The sequence below is a fragment of the Armigeres subalbatus genome, chromosome 3 (assembly GCF_024139115.2).
Source record: "Armigeres subalbatus isolate Guangzhou_Male chromosome 3, GZ_Asu_2, whole genome shotgun sequence".
Lineage (NCBI taxonomy): Eukaryota > Metazoa > Arthropoda > Insecta > Diptera > Culicidae > Armigeres > Armigeres subalbatus.
In genome coordinates, this window is record NC_085141.1 from 176,667,201 (window position 1) to 176,692,526 (window position 25,326).

Below are 25,326 nucleotides of genomic sequence, written 5' to 3' on the forward strand. Positions count from 1 at the left end.
GAGGATTCCTTAGTAAAGCTCCTGGAGGAATCCCCGGTGGAACTTATGGAGGATTCTTAGTGAAACTCCTGGAGGAATTCTTAATGAAACTTCTGGAGGAATCCCTGGTATAACTCCTAAATAAATCCTTGATGTAACTTCTGAAGATATCCTTGGTGAAACTTTTCAAGGAATGCCTGGTGGAATTCCAGTTGGAACTTCTAGAAGAATCCCTAGTAGGAGTCCTGGAAGAATGCCTGGTGAAACTTCTGGAGGATTCCCTGATGGAACTACTGGAGGAATCCTTGGTGAAACTCCTGGAGGAATCCCTGGTAAAATTTCTGGAGGAATCCTTGGTGGAACTCCTGGAGGAATCCCTGGTAAAGTTTCTGGAGGAATCCTTGGTGGAACTCCTGGAGGAATTCCTGGTGAAATTTCTGGAGGAATCCCTGGTGGAACTTCTGTTTGAAGCCTTGATGGAACTTCTGGAGCAATCCCTGGTGGCCCGAGGAGCACAGGTCAGACAAAATTGGATGCAGCAACTTGATTGTGACTAAATCTGGTCACATATGAGTTGTAGTAACTTATGTGGAACATGTGTGCTGCAAAGGGGAACTTCTAGAGGAATCCCTATAGTAGGACTCATGGAGGAATGCCTGATCTCCTGGAGATTCCTTTTTTGGTGAAATTACTAGAGGAATCCTTGGGGGAACTTTTGGAGGAATCCCTGGTAGAACTCCTGGAGAAATCTCTGGTGGAACTTCTGGATGGATCCTGGATGGATGAATTTGAAGACAAAAAATTCTTTTTGTTTTCTACTGATGTTTTTTGTCGAGGATATGGTGTTGTTCCGGCTGGATCTGGCACTTCTAGCACGACCGAATTAACACGTACGTCCCCAACCCCCATTTTACGACAAAACTCAAAATTCAAAACCACGTAGCTCAGCCAATTTCTAACGGATTTTCAAGCAATCTTCTGGAATCGATCACAAAATTCCTATAGTTTTAGGAACCGAGGTCAATTTTCGTGCAATGACCATGGTTTCGGATATATTCCGGGGAGTACTGGGGTTACCTCCCTCCCGGAAAAAAATGGTCACTTGCAGATCGGCTTCGAAATCCATCTTGCGACATGTCAAACTTCATGATTTTGCAAAACAAGTACACTGGAGTACATTTCGGCGATTTTCGATCGAATTGGCCTCCCTCCGGGTACTTTCAGGGCCTGGTTTCCTTGGGAAAGTGGCCAATTTTCGTTCAATCTAGGAACCCATCTTGTGACATATCAAACTTCATGATTTTGCAAAACAAGTACGCTGGAGTACATTTCGGCGATTTTCGATCGAATTGGCCACTCTCCGGATACTTCCAGAGCATGGTTCCATTGGGGAAGTGCCCAATTTTCGTTCAATCTAGGAACCCATCTTGCGACATGTCAAACTTCATGATTTTGCAAAACAAGTACACTGGAGTACATTTCGGCGATTTTCGATCGAATTGTCCACCCTCCGGATACTTGCAGGGCCTGGTTCCCTTGGGGAAGTGGCCAATATCCGTTCAATCTAGGAACCCATCTTGCGACATGTCAAACTTCATGATTTCGTAAAACAAGTACGCTGGAGTACATTTCGGCGATTTTCGATCGATTTGGCCACCCTCCGGGTCTTTCCAGGGCCTGATTCCCTTGGGGAAGTGACCAATTTTCGTTCAATCTTTGAATCCATCTTGTGAAATGTCAAACTTCATGATTTTGCAAGCAAGTAGATATTCCTCTGTAAGTGCCTCTGGGAAGTTCCTCCAGAAACTCCTCCCAGATTTCGTCTGGAAGTTCCGTCAGGAATTCCGCCGGAAGTTTCTTCAGGAATTCCTCCGGAAGTTCCTCCAGTTTCCCGAGGAATTCCTGGAGGAACATCCGGAGGATTTTCTGAAGAAACTTCCGGAGGAATTCCTGAAGAAACTTCCGGAAGAATTCCTGACGGAACTTCCAGACGAAATCTGAGAGGAGTTTCTGGAGGAACTTCCCAGAGGCACTTACAGAGGAATAACTGGAGGAATGTTCAAAGGAATTTCTCGTCGATCTTTTAAAAAACTCGTGGAGGATCTTCTGGAAGAATTTCTGGATGAACTTCTGAAGAAATTTTGGCGCTTGAAACTGGCTCACGCCGATCCACGTCGCTGACGATCACCAACGGCGTGACGACGCCACGCCGCCGCCGCTGGCTGAAAATAATCTATCACGCCACAGCGTGGAAGTACCCGGAGGGTGGCCAATTCGATCGAAAATCGCCGAAATGTACTCCGGTGTACTTGTTTTGTAAAATTATGATGTTTGACATGTCGCAAGATGGGTTGCAAGATTGAACGAAAATTGGCCACTTCCTCAAGGTAATCAGGCCCTGAAAGTATCCGGATGGTGGCCAAATCGATCAAAAATCGCCGAAATGTACTCCAGTGTACTTGTTTTGCAAAATCATGAAGTTTGACATGTCGCAAGATGGATTTCGAAGCCGATCTGCAAGTGACCATTTTTTCCGGGAGGGAGGTAACCCCAGTACTTCCCGGAATATATTCGATACCATGGTCATTGCACGAAATTCATAATTCCTCGGCTCCTAAAACTATAGGCATTTTTTGATCGATTCCAGAAAATTGCTTGAAAATCCGTTGGAAATTGGCTGAGCTACGTGGTTTTGTATTTTGAGTTTTGTTGTAAAATGGGGGTTGGGGACGTACGTGATTTTGCTGTCGTAAATTTTCTGTTGATTTTGTGAAGCAGAATGATAAGAATAAAATAAGCGACGTTTTCCTAATGTTGACCAAGAACTGGTGAAATGGATATGAAAAGTCCTCTCTGTTGAATCGGGATAGGAGAACATACTGGTGAGTTCGCTTCATGTTGGATTTTCTATGAAACATCGTTAGTAGGGGACTATCGTACTGCATTATTACTCGATTGTTGGAAGTGATACGTTTAAACGGAGTTCATTCCATCGTCCAGAAAGAATTGCGATAAAAATGAAAAGTTCGTTTTTGCACTCGAATAATTGCTACTCTGATTATGTTTGAGACAAAAAGTAAATCCCTGTCATCATATAACATTCTTGTCTATTCTTTTCTGTGTTTTATAAGTGAAAACACCGTCTAAATGGATAATCGAAATGTACCGCGTTTCAATAATGATATGTTTTGTTTGCTCGCGTCAAATTTCAGCATAGACCGATTTGTGTTCTATTTTTCATTATACTTTTGGCTTAGACAACGCCACCGTCACTACGCAGAACGATCGCGCGATCATCGAAATACTTTGTTCTGCCTTGTGCGGGTGAGTTTATCATTTATCAGATAAAAATCAGGACGCGTCCTACCAAGATGAATACACAGCTAGGTGTTGCAGTCTGCCCAATTTATGGACGAGAAGAAGGCGGGGGTTGTGTTGACCACGCAGAACGATCGCGCAATCATCGAAATGTTTGGTTCTGCTTTGCTGCCTAGCAATAACGAAGGAGCAACCTTGGTGGTCAATCATGCTCATGCAATGGGGGTTGGGGACGTACGTGTTAATCAAATGGTTGCGCATGTTGATGACGACGTCATAGCAGTCCTTCAAACTGAAGGGATTTTGTTTGATGCTGCTGCTGCTGTTCTTCAGTCATACAATGTAGGATATGAGGATGTTCCGGCAGCAAGATCTGCTTTTAATCAGTCCGTCAAACCTCCGAGATTCCGTTTGAACTTCTTTTGTTTTTCTGGTTGAGGTGGTGCGGTGGAGATGTTCCGGACATGTTGATGTGCTTTGACAGATGTACTGCATGTACACTAAAACAAGAACGTAGGCGGGATTTAACTGCCATCAGTTAAAAGATTTGAAAGATTTAAAATGATTCGAGAAGATTCAGAAAAAAATCGAAAATGAAACCGAATCTAAAGATTCAAGTGTCTTCCCCCTGGTATTCTGGCAATATAAAAAAGTTTGCTGAAGATACCTGTACACTAAGAGTTGCAGTTTTCTAGATATTTGAAAAACATTTAGTTTGGTATTACCGCAATAATTTTTTAGCCTGTGAATCAATATGGTCGAACTTAGGTATGGTAAAATTCAAGTTATAACTGAGACAAATTTCGGCAGAATCGAGCAATCGAGATCTAGCTAGGGCTCCAAAGTTGACCATTTCGTATGAAAAACGCAAGTGGGTACTTTATTATCTAGCCCACGTACCAACGCAAGTGGGTACTTTATTATCTAGCTAGGGCTCCAAAGTTGACCATTTCGTATGAAAAACGCAAGTGGGTACTTTATTATGCCGGCCGGTGTATAGTGGAAAGGGGTTGAGCTTGAGACCACTCCAAGACCCAACCGAGGGACCTTCCGACTACATTAAAGGAGGATTACATGAAATTCTGCAACTGCTGGGTAATGCGTACCATTGATACTTCTCGTATCTGAAGGTATAAAATGGACCCAATTTCGCAGCCTCTTACCGGCCGCGGGACGAGCAACCTTAAAGAAAATCGAGTAGACTCCGTCCAGTTTTACAATAGCCGGGCAGTTAGTGGATAACGTTGAAAGTTTCCAATATCTTAGTAGCCAAATGGCGTCAGACGCACCTAATATGTTTCCAAGATTGCTTGGAATGAAGCTGTTTAAATATTTTATGTTTTCTTGAACTCTACGCTAAAAACTAGTGCTGGCCGATTGGGTCCACTTCCGTAAATACCAAGTTGACGTAACCGGGCATATGTCTTTACCACCAAATTTTTATGCCACATGACGATCAACAACGCCTTCGATTCTTCTAGAAATATCTGACGGGTGAGATCCAAGTCTAAGTGAAGAACGTACTGTGGTGTTGTGCTAGATGAATACACTACTAGGTGTTTCAATCTGCCAAGTTCACGATAAAGCCATCTTGGATTTTAGTATGGGACAGCCAGCGAGTTTGTTTACGTTTGTTTTGTTTGTAGCAAACGCCCACTATGTCAAAAATGTAAACACGGATCGATCTGCATGCAAGTTTTAAGAGGCAGCTACTACGTGGACGAAGCGATGTTCAGCGCCAAAACCTCTGAGCTTGACATTCTTCTAGGTTTATTTGAAATTCGAAACTTGATAAGTAACTCACCGCAGGTACTAACTATGTAGAACGAAATCAGAACAACAGAGAAGAACGTGGACTTGACGGAAACCCATAGTTACGGAACTGAGAAGGTGCTCGGTATGTGGCGGTGCACAAAATCAGACGATTTCGTGTATATAAGGTGGAGTCACTACAATTCAGAGCAGCTTACAGGTCATTAACGGAACAATAGCGAAATTCTTGGGATCACTCAAACAGTAGGTTTGCACTGGGTGCTTTCAAAACTGAATGCAACAGATGATGGTAGAAACGCAACCCGATCTTTTCCCCACAGACAGATGGGCCACAGGTCCTGAATCCCACAATCGCTGCGAAGCGGAATGGCTCAAAGCTTCTTAGAAGGCACACACAACGAGTTGCTGTCATCATTCACAGCAACATCATTCTTCTCCAAACCCCGTGATATTCGTCGGTAACACGCAAGTAGCAACAAACGGATGGGTATTTCTTCCGTGATTATAATATCTCCATTAATCCCCAGTCAGTGGTTCTGATAACATAATCACGGAAGAAACCCATTGCCACTCACAACAGGTGGGTGGGTGAGTACATTATCATTTCGTCTCCTTTTGGCAATGCCGAGCGGGCGCCAGGTGGACTGACTATTGAGACCATCTGTACTTATTTATCGAAGAGGGGTGTTAATCCCAAGTGGGGATCTATTAACTCGCTGTACAAAAACAGCTGATCTGGTGATAATCAGGGTCGGCCAAGATCCAGCCCAAATGTGCGCATATTGAGTTTTGGACCAAAACATCACCCAAATATATAAATAACATCATTATCGTCCTTTTTATTCGGTGTAGCTGTCTCTGTAATTACACTATTAAATAGGGTGAATGATTAAGCTATTGCATAGCAGAATCTTAATGATGATGGGAGTTTACCCTATGTGATAATTAATACACACTTTTTTTCTGATCCGATCATTAATAAAAGTTTTTATGCTTCTTCTTCATCTTCTTGGTTTTTTTTTTAACTTAGTATTCTATTGCCATTTCCTCAGTTATTAATTGAAAGCTTTTTTATGCCCGCCATTGCTACTGGAGACACTAAAAAAGTGTGTATGCTTCAAATTTTTAGAGAACTTTTCCTATTCCAAACTACGCAGTTGCCGTAAGGTGACCAAGCCCTGATGGCCAGCATATGCATATCTGCATTGTTGGAGGATACTTCCATATTGTCGAAAAATAAAAGATTATTACTAAATTTATATTTTCGGTTATAACTGCTAACTGCAACCGTCATTAAAATTGAGAGGTTTATAACCAATGAAGCGTCTGCGTCGTTTAACGGGTATTACATCCTCAAATGGCATATAACTACTTCATAGCCAGTTATTATCTGTTGAATTCTTGCACTTGCATATCATGTGGCTAGCACCAGCATAATCTATATTAGGGAGGATAAGAAAACTTAAAACGCGAAAATAAGACCTAATCAGGAATTGAACCCATGAGTCTTTTTCTTATATCTGCGCATCCAATCGTTGAACTTTAGCACGCTGTAATTGAAGTGCAAAGTCTTAATTTCTTTGGTTATATGTTTTGTGTAGGTTGTGAATTGATACGAAATCTATGAACCTCTTGACCGTAACAACAGTTGTGTTACCAACATGAACAAATTACTGTGAAGATAGTGGAGGAAAAGTGTAGCGACGAATAAGTGCAGTGTAAATTCTTGACAAAAAGTGCATCGAATAAAAGTAAAAATGCGTCCGACAACAAGAAGCAGCCGAGAATAGTGTTGAATATTACGCCCGAGATAGGAGAAGAAAAAAAAACACCGTGCTCGAAGTGAAGAAAGTTGAAAACAATGCACGGCATACAGCATTTATTCCGTCAACATGCGTTGGAGAAACAGACCAGCACCGAAAGTTGGCATTCTACCTTCGGCGGAAATGCAAACGGCAGCATGTCGTCCCAGGGAAATATTTCCCTCAACCGGTCGACGGCCGACCGGTCGCCCAGTATGGATGACGCCGGGTCAGCCTACGATGGTGACGCAGGTAAGTGAAACATGTTCGCCATCGCCATGCTTGTTCGTTCGCGTGGCATATGATTCTTGGCTTCCATTATATCCCAGCACCGACACGAGATCCATAGTTTGGAATGCTTGGTAGCTGAGCCGAATGCTGAGCTTCATTTTATTCATGTCAATTAAGCTGTTAAACTGAACTGACAGACTATGGATTTTGCGGATATAGTCGAATCGGTTTTGGGAATGATGCCAATTTTCATAAACGATGTTGATGCATATAACTTATTTAGTTCGTGCTGTCTGCTCAATATCTGTAGATTCGAGGAACGGAACGAGCCCGCATCTCGATTTGGCGGCTATGCGCTCGCCATCGTCTCAGGAATACCATAACTTGGAAATATCTGTACCTCACAACAAAAAATCTCCCGATGGACGAAAAACTTTGGATTTAGGAAAATCCGGTATAAAAATGATGTCCAAAAGGAACATAACGGTGAGAATACAGTGGAGAAACGTTAAAAGTTTTTGTTCTGAGCATTCGCATTATATTTTAGGGTCGACGAAGTTCTTTGGAAAGCGCCTGTTCCCCTCCCATGTACAGTAACAACATGGGATACTTCCCACACGACTTAGATGATATCTACGAATACAAAACGGACCACCAGTATTTTACCCACACCGGCGGGTATGACGAACCGGACCGCACTGCAATTTACTCAGATTACCACCGGAATATGCTCTTCCAGCGCAACCAAGCCTTCCACTCGCTGGACGAATACGCAAACGCTGCCAACAACACGCTCGGTTCCAACCGGTACCAGCAAGATCGCTACCTCGGACATCGCAACCGTTTCGACAATAGCAGCTTCGCCCGGAAGCTTGCCTCGAGCTTCTCCCAAAGCAGCATGGACAGCAGCAGCGATTTGTCGCTGTCTTCCGGCTCGAAGGAGAAGCACCATCACCACCGAAATCACCACAAAGGTTCTCATCACCATTCGATCACCGAAATGCTGAAACATTTGGGCAAGAAAGCCCACCTGTGGCCCGGCCGAACACGGCACCAGTCAATTAACGAATCTCACGATCACTTGCCAATGGACCTGTCCCGGTTGAACCAGAACGATGGGGACGAATTTCGCGGACGGTCCCGTTCATTGGGAACCGAGCGCACGAGACGGATCTTGGATGACTGCGAATCGACGTACAATATATACAACAAGATTTTGAAAGAAGGTAATTGGGATTTGATCCCTCTTTATGTTTTGGGAAACAGATGTGCCTATAAAAGTAGGTATTTAATTCATTCAACGCATAGAAGATTCGAATTGTGTACCATTTATAAAATCACTTCGGGATAATTGAAATTTATGATTATTGAATATAGTTTTGTTATTACGAGTTAATCACAAGGACCAAATTTTGAATAACCTGAGATTTCGACCGGATGTACTCAGCGTTTTTCAAGATATTTTTAAAGTCATACAAAAATCGAAATATAAAATGGTTGACATACAATTTCCCTTTGGAGAAAGCTTAATACATTTACCCGAATTGTCGAATAATTTGAAAATTGGTCGTTTTGACGCAATACTGAGAAATCCACTTGGAAAACCATTTCGAAGAATCAATAATCACTTCAATCGATCATTAACTAATGTTAAGTAAACAATCTAATAATTTTAGGCGGATCTGCACTGTGAGATGCTGCAGCTTTAATTAATTAGCGTTATATGCGTGTCGTGATTCACCAGTTAGGCAGTCGAACTGGGTTATCCATCCCAAGCCAATAGCACACGATATTGATCACTTCTTACAAATAATATAACTTGATCTTCTCATAATATTTTAGTGCAAAATATTGATATTATCGTCTGATCTTTTATCCATCATATCCATATCTCATTTTGCAATCTTATCAAGATTAGATATTATTGAGCTATTTTCGTCTACTCGGGAATGTGCTGCAGCTTGCTAACGTAAACTTGAAAAGCAGGCCAAGTTCAAGTTGGAAAATAAGTGATGAACTTTGATAAGAAAAATATTTTGAGCTTTTTAGTGGAATGTTTTCACCTGTCATAAGACGAGTTTGAACAGTCCCATTGAATTCCACCACTTAATTGTATCCTGACAGATACGTATTTCGACCTCAACAGTAAGGCCGTCTTCAGTGTCTTGTACTTGACTCGAAGTCGAGTCAAGTACAAGACACTGAAGACGGCCTTACTGTTGAGGTCGAAATACGTATCTGTCAGGATACACTTAAGTGGTGGAATTCAATGGGACTGTTCAAACTCGTCTTATGACAGGTGATGAACTTTGTTTTAAACTTAAAAATCACTCTAATAAAGAAATAAAAAAAATCGAGTTGGAAAATAGAGCCATCGTGTTGTGAGTTAAAAAGAAGGAAGGTAAGAATCATTCACCGGAAGCATCATACCACCAGCTGGCCTGATGTCGATGTTCTCCTTGAAGGCTGCTTCGTTGGGCCGCATTGATATGGTAAACTATTTGTGGATGTAAATATTTCTTCAAACATGAGTCACGGCTTTCCAATTGAAATTCAAATAAGCTGAATAGGAAATTAAAAAATGTGTTTTCAAGTCTGTTGCTTAGCTGAAATTGCGTTTTCAAAGTACAAATAGCTAAGATATTTTTACATTTTTGGCATCTTTTCATGCCTATGCTTATTCAGTATTACGGCCTTGGTTATGGCGGAGGGAGTATCGGTCTGTTTGACGCTTACGGAGTAAAAATTAAACACAAACATATTGAAATGCATCTAAAGTCGACCCTCATTTTGAAGTGATAAAGCAATGTGCATTTACACCGGTAGCGGTAAGAAAAGAATTTATTTATTGAAATATAAAACAAAACGAAATCAATTACTAGATACCGTGACCTGCCCTAATTGCGCACATCGCCTAATACCGTGGTTTTCATCAAAAATCAGAACCTGGCTATCATGGATATCGTATTATTTGGTGAAATGTTCATACATATTATGTTTGAACATTTCACCAAATAATGTGATGTCCATGATAGCCAGGTTCTGATTTTTTATGAAAACCACGGTATTAGGCGATGCACGGAATTACGGCAGGTCACAGTATAAGATTTCTGCGGACGAATTGTTTTTTTGAGCATTAGAATTGCTATAATATTTTTTTGTAAAGGGAAACACATTTTCCATAAATAGGAAGGAAGAGGGCTTTTAAGAAGTGCGATGATCTGATGATGATACACGAATATAGATATTAAACGAAAAATGTGTGGTGAAGAATAAGATTTTCACACTTCAATTATATGTGTCGTATTTGATACATCCATAGTTTTTATTTTTAATTCGAGCAAACTTAATGCTCTAGAGATCAACACAATTTGCTTCGCGTGGTGCTGCTATTTAGATGAAGGTGTGCGTGATGGATTTTTGATATGGATAATGATGGGAATTGCAATTTGAAATGCCTCTAAAATTTGGTCATTATAATATAAAGAATCTTTAATGCGCAATAAAATGCACACCTAACTGAAAATACAATTTCCGTTGAAATCTGGAGGAGCTTTCCGTAAAACAAAACTTTCAGTGGAAATTCCGAAGAATTTCCCGCTGAAGTCTAAAGTTTTTAAACGGGAAAAGGCCGTGTCGAAGGCTAAAAGGCCGAAAGTTGCTGGACTGAATATGACATTAGGCCGAAACACATATGGCCGAAAGTTATATGGCCAAAATGGACATACAAGAAATGTTGTTTGGTCGAATAGGTCATTTGATCGAAAATGCCATTTTGGCCGCAATGGTTGTTTGGCATAATAGGTCATTTGATCGAAAATGTTGTTTGGCCGAAAAAGGGACTTAGCCGAATAGGTCATTTGACCGAAAATGTCGTTCGACCAAAAAGCCATTTGGCTGAATGGGGCATATGCAGAGGTACGAGCCATCATCGTACCGATTATTACGTCACTCATGGTAACCGAAAATGCATCGTTATTTCACTGTGCCTATTGACATGCCATCCTCTCACAAGTAGAAAACAGATTGTCGCGCATGTCATTTTCTATCATTTTTTGCTGATTGCTACGGATGATACTCTAGATCAGGGTTTGCAGAAATGGCTCTCAATAGATAACGAACAACGATAAAAGAGAGGCAAAAACTGTTCCGAATCATAACAAGCCATGATAACAAATTTATCAAACTTTTATACAAGTGCGAAAAAACAGAATCGGATATGCAGCCCCACAGAAAAATTGTGATTCTCGCTTTGTTTTCGCTCCTTTCGTGTTGGTTATTGCACAGCTGTGTAAAATAAGTTGAAATGCATCATCAGAGCCAGTGCTCCCCGCATTTGGAGCTTTCTAAAAGAAATTTATCATGGGATATAGCCTCCCGAATCAGTTCTCTATCATGACAGCTTGCGAAAAAAGTTTCTCGCGGTATGCTACATATCGTATATATATATAGAGATGATGTTCTTTCTCTTTAGGATTCAATCCCTGCTCTAGATACAAATCCGAATGTTACGACAATTGTCCAGCAGTTGTTTATAGAGAAAATTGCACTCCGCAACAGAAGAAAATAGTGTACGTTCCGGCAACGTATACATTGCTGTAGTGCAGAGGCATGCAGCTTTACGAGACGAGCCAGCCTTGGGCTGAAAGTCTCGCTAATATAGACAAAAAAAGGCATGCAGCTCATTATGCGGCTTAGTGATACGCGCTTTTAGCGTATATTCACGACATATTACGGCACTGGTCATATGGCGGAAAATGTCATTTGGTCGAACTGATCATTCGACCGTAAACGTCTTTTACTGAACATATGGTGAAAATAGTAGTTTGTGCAACTAGTTGCAAAAAGTTGATTTTTTCAGCACGAGTTGTACGTTTATCCAACGAGGCTTGCCGAGTTGGATAAATACTACGAGTGCTGAAAAAATCGAGTTTTGCAACGAGTTACACACGCTATTTTTTTGCAATGACGAAAAATGGACTTTAATATGATAAATCTGTACCAAAATTGTAGTCTAATTTACTCCACATGATCTTGCTTGCCAATAAATTATGTTGCTGCAGAGATCAATCAGATGCCATGTTACCGTGCAACATTGCATGATTAGATAAGCCTTGAAGCGATAGATGTACTTGCCTTTGGAAATTTATGATCTCATGTCCATCAAACTATTTAATTTATTACGCGAGGCAGATAATACACTATTTGAACACTTACCCAAGCTAATTCTGCAAAATGTAGTCATTTAACTACTGTTCTGATGTTGGTTTTTCATTATAGCACCCAAATGAGTGTTATAATGAATATTATGCAACCCATTCGAGTTGCATAATGTTCATTAAAACACCATTTCGTTGGTATGGAAAAGTAGGCCGTTTTATCACTCAAAGAAGAACTGTAAATCATGTATTATGATTAGGAATTGCAAAAATGTTATTTTTGCGATCAATAGTAAATGTGAAAAGTGTGAAATGAGAGTAAGAATTAGGTGAGAAGTCACATTTTTCATAAGAAGTGCCAAAGGAAAAGCGATATGTTTCACTTCTCACATCTCATTTGTCTCTTCTTTTTTCTTACTTGTTACTTTTCACTCTTCTTTTCTTATTCTCACTTCTCACTGTAAGAAGTGAGAATTGAAAAGTTACAAGTGATAAGTAAGGGATACAAAAAGGGAAAAATTCTCGAAAAGTGCAAAAAGGAGTGCGAAAAAAAAACCTTTTTTAATAGTTACAGAAAACATGTATTAGTGATAAATTAGGAAACATTGTGTTGCTTTTAAGAGTTGAATACGATTGGACAATGGTGGATGGTTTATTTATCTATCAAGAAAATGCAGAAAACCGGTGAGGATGTTCCATTATTCTTCGTTTCAATTATCTTATTTATGGTCACTTGCTAAGTTCAAAGATCCAATTCCCGTCATGGGCTTGGAGACATGATTTGTGTGTGCGGCATTTGCAGTAGTTGCCACCTTCAACCAATAGGAAATAGTGGGAAAATTAGAATTTTTACTCAACGGCAAAGGTCTTCAGATTAAATAGGTTTCGAAAATAAGTGCTTAGCGATAGGTTTTGCTTCTCGATCATGAATCATGTTTATATGTTTCATTCAAATTTTATTTCGCCAGCATGATGGGTTTTAAGAAAGTTGATTACGAGTAGAATTGTAATAATCGTGAAAAACTAAAACTGGATTATGTGGATTATGGAATTTTGCTTGGGCAGCAGTGTTGAGAAATGAGTGAGCATCGTTTGAAACCTGCTCACTCACTCGCGAGTACAACGAGCAAACTTCTACCGGGTCAACTAACCTATATGTAAAAGTGAATTAGTGTGTATTCGTATCTGCTTAACTTGCTTTGCTGGATGGATTTTCCTCATTCTTTCGACAAGTTTGTTAGTGATAACCAGTTGCATAATCCTGACTCTTCAAGTAGTAGGCTCCGCTCTGAATGGAAGCATTTTCCACGTGTGACAGTTTTCTGTCGTAAGTAAAGGATTTGTTTTTCAAATTAGTACAAATATAGAACTCTATCGAAAAAGCCTTATATGGTTAGCCTGCCTTTTGAGGAGCCCAAAACGCAGGGAAAAATGTAAATCAAGTTTCAGACATAGTAACCAGCACTTAGTAAATCTATAAAATCATGCCATGTTGCTGATATTACTTTGCTTCATTTTAATATTCTTTGTACATAACCGTTCTTGCTGGTCTTACGAAACTATAACAGTAAGCTTACATTTAATAATAAACAGGATTTAGTTTTTTCATCATTTTTTTTTTGAATATAAATTCTAATAGATCTTTCCTTAGAAGTAAAAAAAGTAAAAATCTAGATAAATGTGTATAAAGACAGTTATTGTCTCTAATGACAATTGTAGCTAGGTTTCCATGCACTGAATTTATTTCATAATTTACGAAATTTTGCGTTCGAATAGTACGACAAAAATGTATTACATCCACTGTATGCTTGAACACTCATTTACTTTTAGAAAGCGTTGTTCTGGACTATATTTTTTGCCAAAGAGTTACTTGATGTGAACGCACTGGAAGTATTACTGAGGTGTATCAATTGGACTGCGGCAGCGGCAGCAGCAGCATTGACACTAACAGCTACGAACCCTATAGAAACATTGACAGCCTCCAAATTCGCTGCAGTTGGATGTTGTGATTACCATTCCAATGGAAGCCAAAAAGGATGGGAAGTGCAAAATTACAGGAAATGTTGTGGTCTTCTGGATATCCATGATTCATCTAGTTAAAAATTGGAGCTCTTTTGATAATGGACGAACTATCGGCAGGTTCCAGTTTTTTTTGCAAATCTAACTTTGATTGTTGCAACAATTTATAAATTCAAAAATCTATCACTAAATACGTACAGGGCATCGTTTGCTGCTTTTGCTGCGGATATTGTGGGAGTCCCAGATATCCGGTTCACGCTTTAGTTAGTAACGGTGGCTCTTCTAGACCTTCTACTCCCTGAGTTGTTTAGCCCTTACTCGCCCTTATTCGTCGTCCTTGTTAAGTTTTGCTGTACTTGTTATGAACGACTAGAACATCCCATCCCCTACACTTTCTGAAGAAACCTTTCTTGCTTCAGAAGTAAATCCTTATTGTAGTACTAGTCTGCGTAACAAAAAGGGTACCATTACGGAGCATGAGATCTGATCAAATTATTCATAGTACGACCCCAGCTGAGTGAGGAATAGAGGATGACACACACACACAACAAGTGATAAGTAAGGGATGAGAGATGTGTGAAGTGAGAAGTCAGATGTTTTCCGGACATTAGGGTCGATCCAATGCGATAATTTTTCTGCAGAATAATTTCCCAGTCTCTTATAGCTCTTAGTGTAATGAGACTACTATCTACATCACATGGTAAAGAGTAACTTAATGGAAAAGTTCATACAACTAGTTTTAACTGGGAAAAATGTATATAACGTTTCATATCAAGATACACTTTGCTATATACACGTAGTCAGAAAACTCTGTATACCAGCTATTGTTGGTAAAATTGAATAAATTATTGTCTAAGCAAAGAACTGTATTTTTTACTTGCTCATATGTGCTGTGTATGATTCAAGCAAACTGTATATGTTCAGTTTCCAAAAATCGTTATTATCTGTATGGCTAATTTTGCTTAAAATCTAAATAATTTCCGTACGAAACTGGTAAAACATTTGTAAATATTTCTGTATATGTATATTCTATTCTGTATAGTTTCAAAACTCTGTATATTTTTGTTACAGAGGTAATTTAGACTGAATGACACTTTAACCTGCTCACAATATACTGCGCACTCACCTGTTAACAACAATTCACAATAATTATTCTCTCCATTGGAGAAGCAAAGTCCAAACATTTTTTACGCAAAAAAAACTTTGCCCCTTCATCATTAAGCGCCAACAGAAAGAATGCATATTCATGAAATCCAGAACCTGGAAAGAGGTGTGTCTCGGTTTCTTCACTGGGCAAAACCGGTAGGCACATTGCATGTATGTCGTGCTTATTCAAGTATACGTGCTCAAACTTTCGTCTTAGTGCTTAAACTTGCTTTACGAAGCAACTTATCCATACCACTGTCAGCCAGTCAACACAGCAAGTTGTAAACAATCGCCGGCGAATTATAAATAGCGACACGACCGGCAATCAGAGTTGCTTAATATCACCATCACTACAGAAATTTAGGTGATATCGATAGCACTGTTAGCAGAACAATCTTTTTTTATCCTAGCAATCAGTGATCAATGCAATGCTCTATCAGTTCACACTGATATTGAAACATGCGGCTGTCACTGACAGAGACCAGATAGTGGAAGCCTGCCTATATATTCTTGTGATAAAACTTAAAGTTCTTGTACTATAAAATTGATGGCAAAACTTATATTAGTAATTTGTTGGGGGGGAAATGCATCATCCATCGATATTTTTATTTATCGTGCCGCTCGTTTATCATTAAATGAAATTATCATCCATCCATGGTTCATAAACTTAGCATGAGAGACTGATGCGGACAGTGCGTGGAGTTACGTGTTACATCTCAATTTTGGGATGTTTCATATAAGCATGTAAAATATTAGTTTCATTTGATAACTCCAGATATTCCCGTCTGCGCTCTGATTCTATTTCAGATTTTTTTGAATCGACGTTGTACCTAATACTGGTAAATTGTAGAAGCGTTAAACTCCACAGCATCACATTATCTACCCTAGAAGGAAATATGTAGAATTAAAGCAAAATAAGTGGTAATCCTTGAATCAGATTGTAGACGAATTCATATTCGTCATATCTGTTTTGTTCAATTTACTTGCCACTTACAACAACAAAAAATCGGCAGCTTCGAGCTAATTAGTCTTTTTCCAATGTACCTAGTGATACCTCCTGCAAAGTTTATTTAATTGCCAAATATTTCGGCTATCAGTGATAGAGATTGGTCCACTATCAGTCATTATGTCTGACTGACAGAGCAGTGTGCAATATCAGTGCAGAGTTGATAGCTAATTTCTTCTACTGATATGTGATAAATGAAGGAAGTCACATATCAGCCTACGCTGTTGATATTGTTCAACTCTGCCGGCAATCCGTCTCTTGTGGGTGCCATGTGCCAAACGATGGGTGCTGCTAAACTCCCCGTCAATTCATCTACGGATCCGGATGACTACATTTTCACATGCGATGTTTTATATTTGGATACCTTTTTATTACCTTTTTATTTGCCCTGATGGTTACCGGTCTCCAAAAACAGAGGCGACGCGACGTAAATACCGTAGAGGATAAGGATAGACGATTGCATGTTTAGGTTCTCAAACAAAAACAACGAAAGCGATCGCTCCGATATTGATCTTTCATTAAATTAATCTTCCACATCTCATTTTCACCTTTTATAAATAATTTTCTTCTTAAAACTATAAGTTGTGTGAGGGGGAGTTTTCGAATAGACAAAGATATGTCAAACAATCTGTAACTCATTTTTAATCTCATGCTTTCTATTAGTTCCACAGCGTTGCTAAGACAAGTCCAAACTTTGCCTACATAATCAAAGGCAAGAGTTTTCGTCACAGTCTACATACTTAGCAAATTTACACCTTCTTCTGCTGTGAGACATCTCTGAAATGAAATTATTTCCCGAAAATTTGAACTTCAAACAATTAGTGTTTTCGCTTTGAAGTTAATTGCAAATATATTAAATTAGAAGGGAGAAATGCGATGATTAATTCTGCGTACCATCTACCTATTTTCAAATTGGCATTAATCACGTGTCGTTTATTCTTCATCACAGCGGCTCATATGCGACGAGCCTCGGCGGAGCTAGCGGAAAGACGACGAGCATCATTCGGTGCCAGCCGGGGTTTGCGACCAGACGGTACCCTAGATCCGTATCACGCGGCCATCCTGTTCCGGGACTCTCGAGGGGTAAGTACCTTTTGTTGCACATACACTATTTAGCTACAGTTCAATCCCTTCCTCAGTGGTATCAGTTTTCCACTACTTAGTGCATGGTCAACTTCTGCACTACTAAGCTTTTTTGCTATACGCAGTGCCTACCTTACAGGCGCTATGAAAATCGTTCAGCATCACTTGCCGAAGTGTGGTGAGTTGTCTACGCAAGCATTCGATGTTTGGTTCGCTGTGTACCGACCCAAAGTAGAACGCAATTGAAAAGCAAGTTAAAGTGACTGAAACAAACAATCTTCAAGCGCATCTGCCTACCGCTGTATCTCGTCCGTCTCCCCCGAATCTCCTCGAACTTCGGTGTAAATTATATGGACTTGTTTATCGACGACGCTACGTAACTCGAACTATGACTACTAGGTGTTTACAACCGACTCGATCGGAGATCCGCCAAGAAATGTTTGCTTGAGATAGGGCAGTGATACATTCTACAAACCTGTTCGAACTATCACATGTTCTGGCGTTTAGTTGGTAGACGAGCTTTGTTGTTTGGGAAACGTTCATTGTTCTACTAGGTGTGATGTTAGATTCAAACCGGTTTCAATTGATTTACAAAGGAGTCAATCTATGTGCTGGTTATGGTCAGTCGTACTTATTTTTCTATTATGGCTTCTGCTAACTCTCTTATGTGTTCGATGTCACGTAGCCATATATCCTGTTCTGAATGATTATCATGAAATGTACAACTTAGAGTCAGGACTGTTTATTGGTTTATTCCAAGTTCCAAGAAGTTACTAAATGCTACAACATTAATTTCCAGATGAATAGTTTATAATTTTACCATGTTTCTGCAGAACATGGCGCAATTCACTGGCAGTTTGCTTTTTACGACTAAAATAAAAACTTCCCCTAAAAAATGAGAAATATAAAGGAATCAGGGTATGAGCAATAAATAAATATAAATTTTTCACAAATTATGCAAAATTTTCACAACCAGTTAAAATTTCCACAAAACAAAATTAAATTAGCACTTTTAAAAGCAAAAATTGCAATTATAAAAGAAGAATTTTACATAAAGTATACTAAGTATACTTAAAGGCTATAGGATCACTCCAAAACCGATCTTTTGATAGAAGGCTCGGAGACCCATAGTGTTATCAACCAATCGACTCAGCTCGACGAATTGAGGTGGTGTCTGTGTGTGTGTATGTATGTATGTATGTATGTGCGTGTACAAAAAAATGTGAAACACACTTTTCTGTACTTAGCCTTATCCAATTTGCTTGCAACAGGTTGCATTCGACACTGAAAATGAAAATGGCCCAATTAACCATTGCGCTCCGAAGTTATTAAAAAAACATTGTTTTTCCCCATTCCATTGGGAAAATAGGGGGAATGACGGCTTTGGCAGGTTTTGTTCTATTATTGGCAGGGGGGTTTTTTATGACTGACTAGGCTCAAATTTGGCCTAAACATTCTTTGCATATCAAAGAATATTGTGGCAAAATTTCATAAAATTTGGTCGACAAAAACCCCCCTGCCAATAATAGAACAAAACCTGCCAAAGCCGTCTTTCCCCCTAACTCAAAATCTAAAACAAACATTTTTTTCAAAAATGATGGAAATAACTGAATCTATCTCCCTAAAGTGCATTCTTGACCTCTCTTATATGCTTTTCTTGTTACATTTTATAATACACGAGAAATGCACCATCACCGCTAGGTGGACTTTTCTGGGTTTTTGTATTTTTCATTTATTGATTATTTTGTGGAAAATTTTAATTTTTTTATGGGAAAAAATCATTTTGTGGAAAATTTTGTAATTGTTCATTTTTCGCTTTATTGATGGAAATTTTATATATTTTTTTTCTGGAACATTTTGATTTCTTTATGGAAAATTTATCTTTTGTAATTGAAATTTATTTTTGGTTTGTGGAAAATTCTCAATTGTTTATGGAAATTTTGAACTATTAGTGGAAATTTTATATTTATTTATTGCCCATTTATTGGGAATTTACTGATTTTTAATGGAAAATTTGTAATTCTTCATGTACATTTTATTTTGCTGAAGCTTTTTACTACGAAGAATTCGATCAGTTTTATTTCATTTTTCTGCTCATAAGGTTTCTTTTACAAATTACGTAACACTAATTTTAACTATTTTTGACCCCCACCCTCCCCCTCATAACACATTTTGTAAGGGAGATTTAATTTATTTGTATGAACCGTAACGCAAGGCCGGACTAGTCCCCCTCAGCGCTACGTAATTTGTGAAAAACCCTTAAGAGAAGTGTCTTATTTTTTTATGGGTCCACATTCCAACGGGAACTTGGCCTGCATCTTTCACCGAAACTAATTACCTTTTCTAAAAGAGGAAAGGCGTGGCTACAAAGCAAGAGCAGGCTGAGGGTGGGTTCGATTCCCGGTGCCGGTCTAGGCAATTTTCGGATTGGAAGTTGTCTCGACTTTCCTGGGCATACACGTATCATTAGTGTTAGTAAAAAAAAGGTGCTGATGCAGTGGATTCACCTCTTCTTATTTACCAAATTGATCAAAATGCTTGGAACGGTGGGTGCAGTTGACTTCCTCAAACGTCAAATCAGAGACTAACCCACAGGCAAGCTGGCGGCCATTACCGCTTGCGGAAAACTGGTTTCTGTCGGATACATATCGTGGTTTTCTCAGGAAATGCTTGTTTTAGCAATAATTCGTCGCAAATTGGTCAAAATGTAATGGTTTAGCTAGGATTCGATCCTTCATCTTTTGACCGTCCAGATGATATTGAGATGGTCGTCTTTTTGGAGAAACCATTCATTTGAAAGTGTTTAGCAGTAGTTCCTCCGATCCATTTGATGCTTCTCGATTCCTTTCCAAAAATTAACACGTAATCTACATAAAAACAGGTGGATCTTTCAAAGTGGTCTTTCAAGATGTAGACACAAAAATTGGTGGAAGGTCATTTGGCATTAATTCGTTTGGTATAATGGTCGTTTAGCATAATTGTTCATTTGGCGTAACAGTAGTGTAATCGCAAATTTTGGGACTAATGCAAAATATGTTTAATTCTTCGTAGCTGTTGTCGCTTTTACAACATAAGAGAGATGCTGTTTTAGAAAATTGCGAATTTGAAAATGTATAAAAACCACTGCTGGAAGGCATTGATAGTTAACATCTGCCACCTTTTCACCTCTGGGTCAGAACAAGACAAAGACGGAAACTCGAATAGCAAAATTGTGAATGTTTAAAAACAAAAACTATTTGTACACGAAAAAGGCAATAAAATACAATAAACTTTATTCAGCACGAGATGTTATCATTTTCCCGGATATGGCAAATGGAAATATAATATACGATTTCTTATTTAAATTCTGGCATTTTCCCGGTTTAAGGCAAGTAGAGATATGGTCTCTTCTATAAGAGGATACATTTGCCGTGCAAAAAGCAAAATAGGGCATGATTTCTTCTCTAAATTCTGACATTTGCTCGGGAAGATATGACCCTTTCTTGGAATGGATGCATTTGTCCTTTCTTCACAATGGTTCATTTTCCCGGAAGTAGGCAAAATATGATATGATTCCTTCTTCAAATTCATGCATTTGCTTCGTTTAAGGCAATCCCTTAAGATAGGATATGAAGCATGCATTTCCTTCTCATATATGACCTCAACAGAAAAATGGATGTATAAAATAGCACGATGGATAAAAATGAAGACTATCTTCAGAAAAATTGCTTGAAACTAACTTTTGTAACTCAAAGTTTATTTGAGTATTCAACGATGTTGGTTACATCTTATGGAAGATGAGAAAAAACTGCGAACTAGTTCTGGGATGTTCTGGGTTATCCAAACTATTCTTGAGTTCGGGACTAGAGATCTACAGCTGTAAGAAAATCTTTTTTTCAATACTGAAAGTTTAAATATGCATTCAATTATATCCATTACACCTCCTGGGAGATCAACGGATATCGTAAGACAGTTGTGAGATATTCTGATAATATCTATAATAAGCTAATTTAGGGACTCAAAGCTTCAATATGCATTCATTTGTATTCATTACATCTCCTGGGAGGTCAACGGATGCCATAGCATAATTTTCAGATATTCTGGGTCATCCAAACTGTCCTTGAGTTGAGTACTTGAGATCAACAGCTGCAGGAAAATCTTCTTTTCAGTACTCAAAGCTTCAATATGCATTCAATTATATTCATTGCAGCTCCAAAAAGGTCAAAAGATATTGTAAGATCGTTCTGGGGTATTCTGGGTTATCCAAACCATTCTTGAGTTCGGGATATGAGATCTACAGCTGTAAGAAAATCTTTTTTCGGTACTCAAAGCTTCGATATGCATTCAATCAACGAATATCGTAAGATAGTTTTGAGATATTCTGGGTCATCCAAACTGTCCTTGAGTTCATTACTTGAGATCTACAGCAGCATTTTTTTTTCATTGCTTAACGCTTCAATATGCATTCAGTTAAATCCATTATACCTCCTGGAAGGTCAACAGATATCGTAAGATCGTTCTGTGATATTCTGGGTCATCCAAACTGTCCTTGAGTTCGGGACATGAGATCTACAGCTGCAAGAAAATCTTTTTTCAGTACTCAAAGCTTCAATATGCATTCAATTGTATTCATTACATCTTCTGGGAGGCCAACGGATATCGTAAGATAGTTTTGAGCTATTCTGAGTAATCCAAATTGTCCATGATTTCGAGACTTGAAATCTATAGCTGTGAAAGTAGATCTTTCGTCACTCAAAGTATCAAATTGTACTATTCTCATGAAATACATCGTATAATAGTTTTAATAAATTATACATCATTCTACATCTACTAAACTTTTCGGGACTACAGCTTCTTCCGTTGTTCGAAGTTTCGTTATGTATCCAACAATGTGCATTACAACTGCTGTAAGGCCAAAAGACATTGTGCGATAGCTTTTAAATATTTTTGATTGTCCATACTTTTCTTAAGTTCCGGGACTTGTGATCAAGGAAATAAAGTAATAAAAAAAGTTGTGGTCGTAGTCACCAAAACTGGGTCATCCAAACTATCCTTGAGGTGCAATCAACAGTTGTAGCAGTGGTTTTTTTTTCACTACTCAAACTTTTGATACGTATTCAACAATATCCATTGCTTTTCCTAGAATTCACAGACATCGTAAGATAGTTTGGGATATTCTGGCTCATCCAAACTATACTTTTATTCGGGACTACAAATCTACAGTTGCTAAACAATATGTTCTCGAAGTTGCTATATGCATGTGATTCTTGATTTAAATATATTGGAGCTTTGAGTAACGGAAAACCAAAGTAACCATTAGCACCATATTTCGCTTTTTCAGCAAATATAAAGCTATTATAGCACTGTGACAGCGCTATAATCGCGATATACGGCTTTTTAAACGCTTACTGTTACCTGGGAAATCTACTGCTGTGGTGGTAGATCGCAAGTTCTGAACTCAAGGGTGGTTTGGTCAGTGGAGATATATCAGCTTCCACACTGATATTCTTCCCTCCCCCTTCATACGGGAGTTTGGCATCGCCCTCTGCTCGCTTTCAAATCGACTTCTATAAAAACATTCTTCATGCCTGCCGTATCCTAACGGAACTATCAATTCTATACTTTCGCCTTCGAATTCTATCATGAACATGTACATCTTTGGTACAACATGTATAGTTTGAAAGATAATATTTTCATTTCCATATCATTCTGGAATATGTAAATATGGACATAGGACAATTGTCGTTACTGTAGATCGCAAGATCTGAATTTAAGGACGGTTTGGATGACCCAGGATATCCCAAAACTATCCGACCATGCCTCTTGATGTTCAGAAATATGTTATGGACATGGTAGAATACATATCCAAGCTTGGAGAGACGAAAAAAGCTATGGTCGTTGCTGTAGTTCGCAAGTTCTGAACTCAAGGACGGTTTGGATGACCCAGGATATCCCAAAACGATCTTACCATATCTCTTTATCTTCTGGAATATGTTTTAGGCATGGTTGAATACATATCCAAGCTTGGAGTGACGAAAAAAGCTAGTGTCGTAGCTATAGATCGCAAGTTCTGGACTCAAGTATAATTTGGATGATGTAGCTAGCACATCCCCAAAAAATAAAAAAAACTCCTCGGATTTATTAAAGAATGTTTTGAAAATTCTCAAAATTTTCTGAATTTTATTTTGTTGCCCCTCAATTTTTTTTTGCAAGAAAATTTGAGGGAGGAGGGGGGGGGGCAAATAGTTTTTAAATATTTGTATCGGCCTTATTAATCACGAAAACAAATGGTATCTATCAAATTTACTGGGTAATACCGGTTAGAAAAATTTGAACCTGAAAGAGTTAAAGCATGTATCAGTCTTGGCTCGATAAATAGAAGTGATTTCTGTATGTTTGAGAGTTTTAGATTAACCCGACAATATGATTCCTTTTCAAAAAAAACTTTCCATAACGCATGCGAAATAAGATCTTTGCACAATGGGCAAGTTTTCCTGCATACCCTTACATGCAAAACAAAACTTACCACCAATGCCAAATCAATTCACTGGTGATTTATCTTACTAATAGATGTGGCAACTTCTGAAATATTTCCGTTTTGCAGGAAAGTTGAATATAGATAACGATGTCGTCAAATTTTCCAATCCAGCTTCTATTAGCTTGCTTGAGACTATACAAATATTTGTTGAGTTGACATGTGTGGAAAACTCCATCTTTTCAGGGGAACGGGGGAAGCCCATATGGTATAATGCCGTTTAGCATAAGGGCATTTGACATAACGAGTAAAATGAATAAGTGTTGGGTACCTCAAGGCCACTTGGCATAATCGTTGAAAAGATGTGTCAAATATAGTAGCCATTCAGCGGTAGAAAGTGATATTTGGTGGTTGTTAACGTTCGGAAAAAATTTCAAAAATAAACCGGACCTGGTTTAATTCAATTCGTTTGGCAATATGATGCTCACAAAAAAAAGTTAAGCGTATGAATATACGATTCTATCTTTAGAAGTTTGTATTTACCCAGAGTAAGGCAAGGAATACATGATCTTTTATTCAAAAGTACGCAATTGCCTGGAGTAAACTTTGATTTCATCTTTGCTCGGTTAAAGGTAAAAGAGGAAAAGACCACTTTAAAAGTATGCATTTGCCCGGAATAAGGTAGAAGAATAGTACTTCAAAATACACATTTGGCATAAATTCAAAGTTTCAGCCCAATCGGGTAGTACTCAAAGATGACGAAGGACTATGTACTATACGAAATGGATAATATTTCACTTCATAGTTTGTGTCTCTTTATTAGAATTGATATTTCACTCTTCCGAAAATATCATTATCAACTCTTTCCTTAACATTATAGATGGGTGGCCATTTGTTTTAGTTTTCGGTGGGAATCTATGAATTCCGTTCAGTCCTGGTGAATGCTGAAGTTCATTTTCCCTGTTTCGGTAAACATATGATAGCGGAGATAATGCGCTTACTTTATTGGATACAAGAAAGCCGCTGTGCCGAGCTCGCGAGCCATTTTGATCCAGATTCCGCAGAGAGCGGAAAGCGTTACCAGCACCGGCATCCTTGGTGGTTGTTGGTGTCGGAGTCTGCTGGGATGTTGTTGTAAATCATCGTGTGGCCGTCATCAGCATCAGCTGCACTCAAGTGGAATTTTCTGAAAATTGTGGTAAATCTTCAAGTGGCCATTGTGAATGGAAGGTTCTCGCAAGATTCGGGCAATTTTAAATGTGGATCAAGAAGCGTAAATCGGTTCTTGTCACAGGACCATGGAAGAGAGTTGCTTTGAGACGACTCGCTTTAAAAAATGTTACTTAGGTCCTTTTG

At 38.8% G+C, this 25,326-nt stretch overlaps 1 protein-coding gene across 4 annotated transcripts in view; it reads left to right on the top strand.

The window, feature by feature from the left end:
* Nucleotides 1-25,326, top strand: part of LOC134225082 (uncharacterized) — a 273,215-nt gene that overhangs the window by 184,819 nt on the left and 63,070 nt on the right. For all 4 annotated transcript variants that reach the window (XM_062704868.1, XM_062704869.1, XM_062704867.1 and 1 more), the window contains one exon: nt 17,383-17,516. In XM_062704868.1, the coding sequence (XP_062560852.1) occupies nt 17,383-17,516 (134 nt within the window). The remainder of the gene's footprint in view (nt 1-17,382; nt 17,517-25,326) is intronic.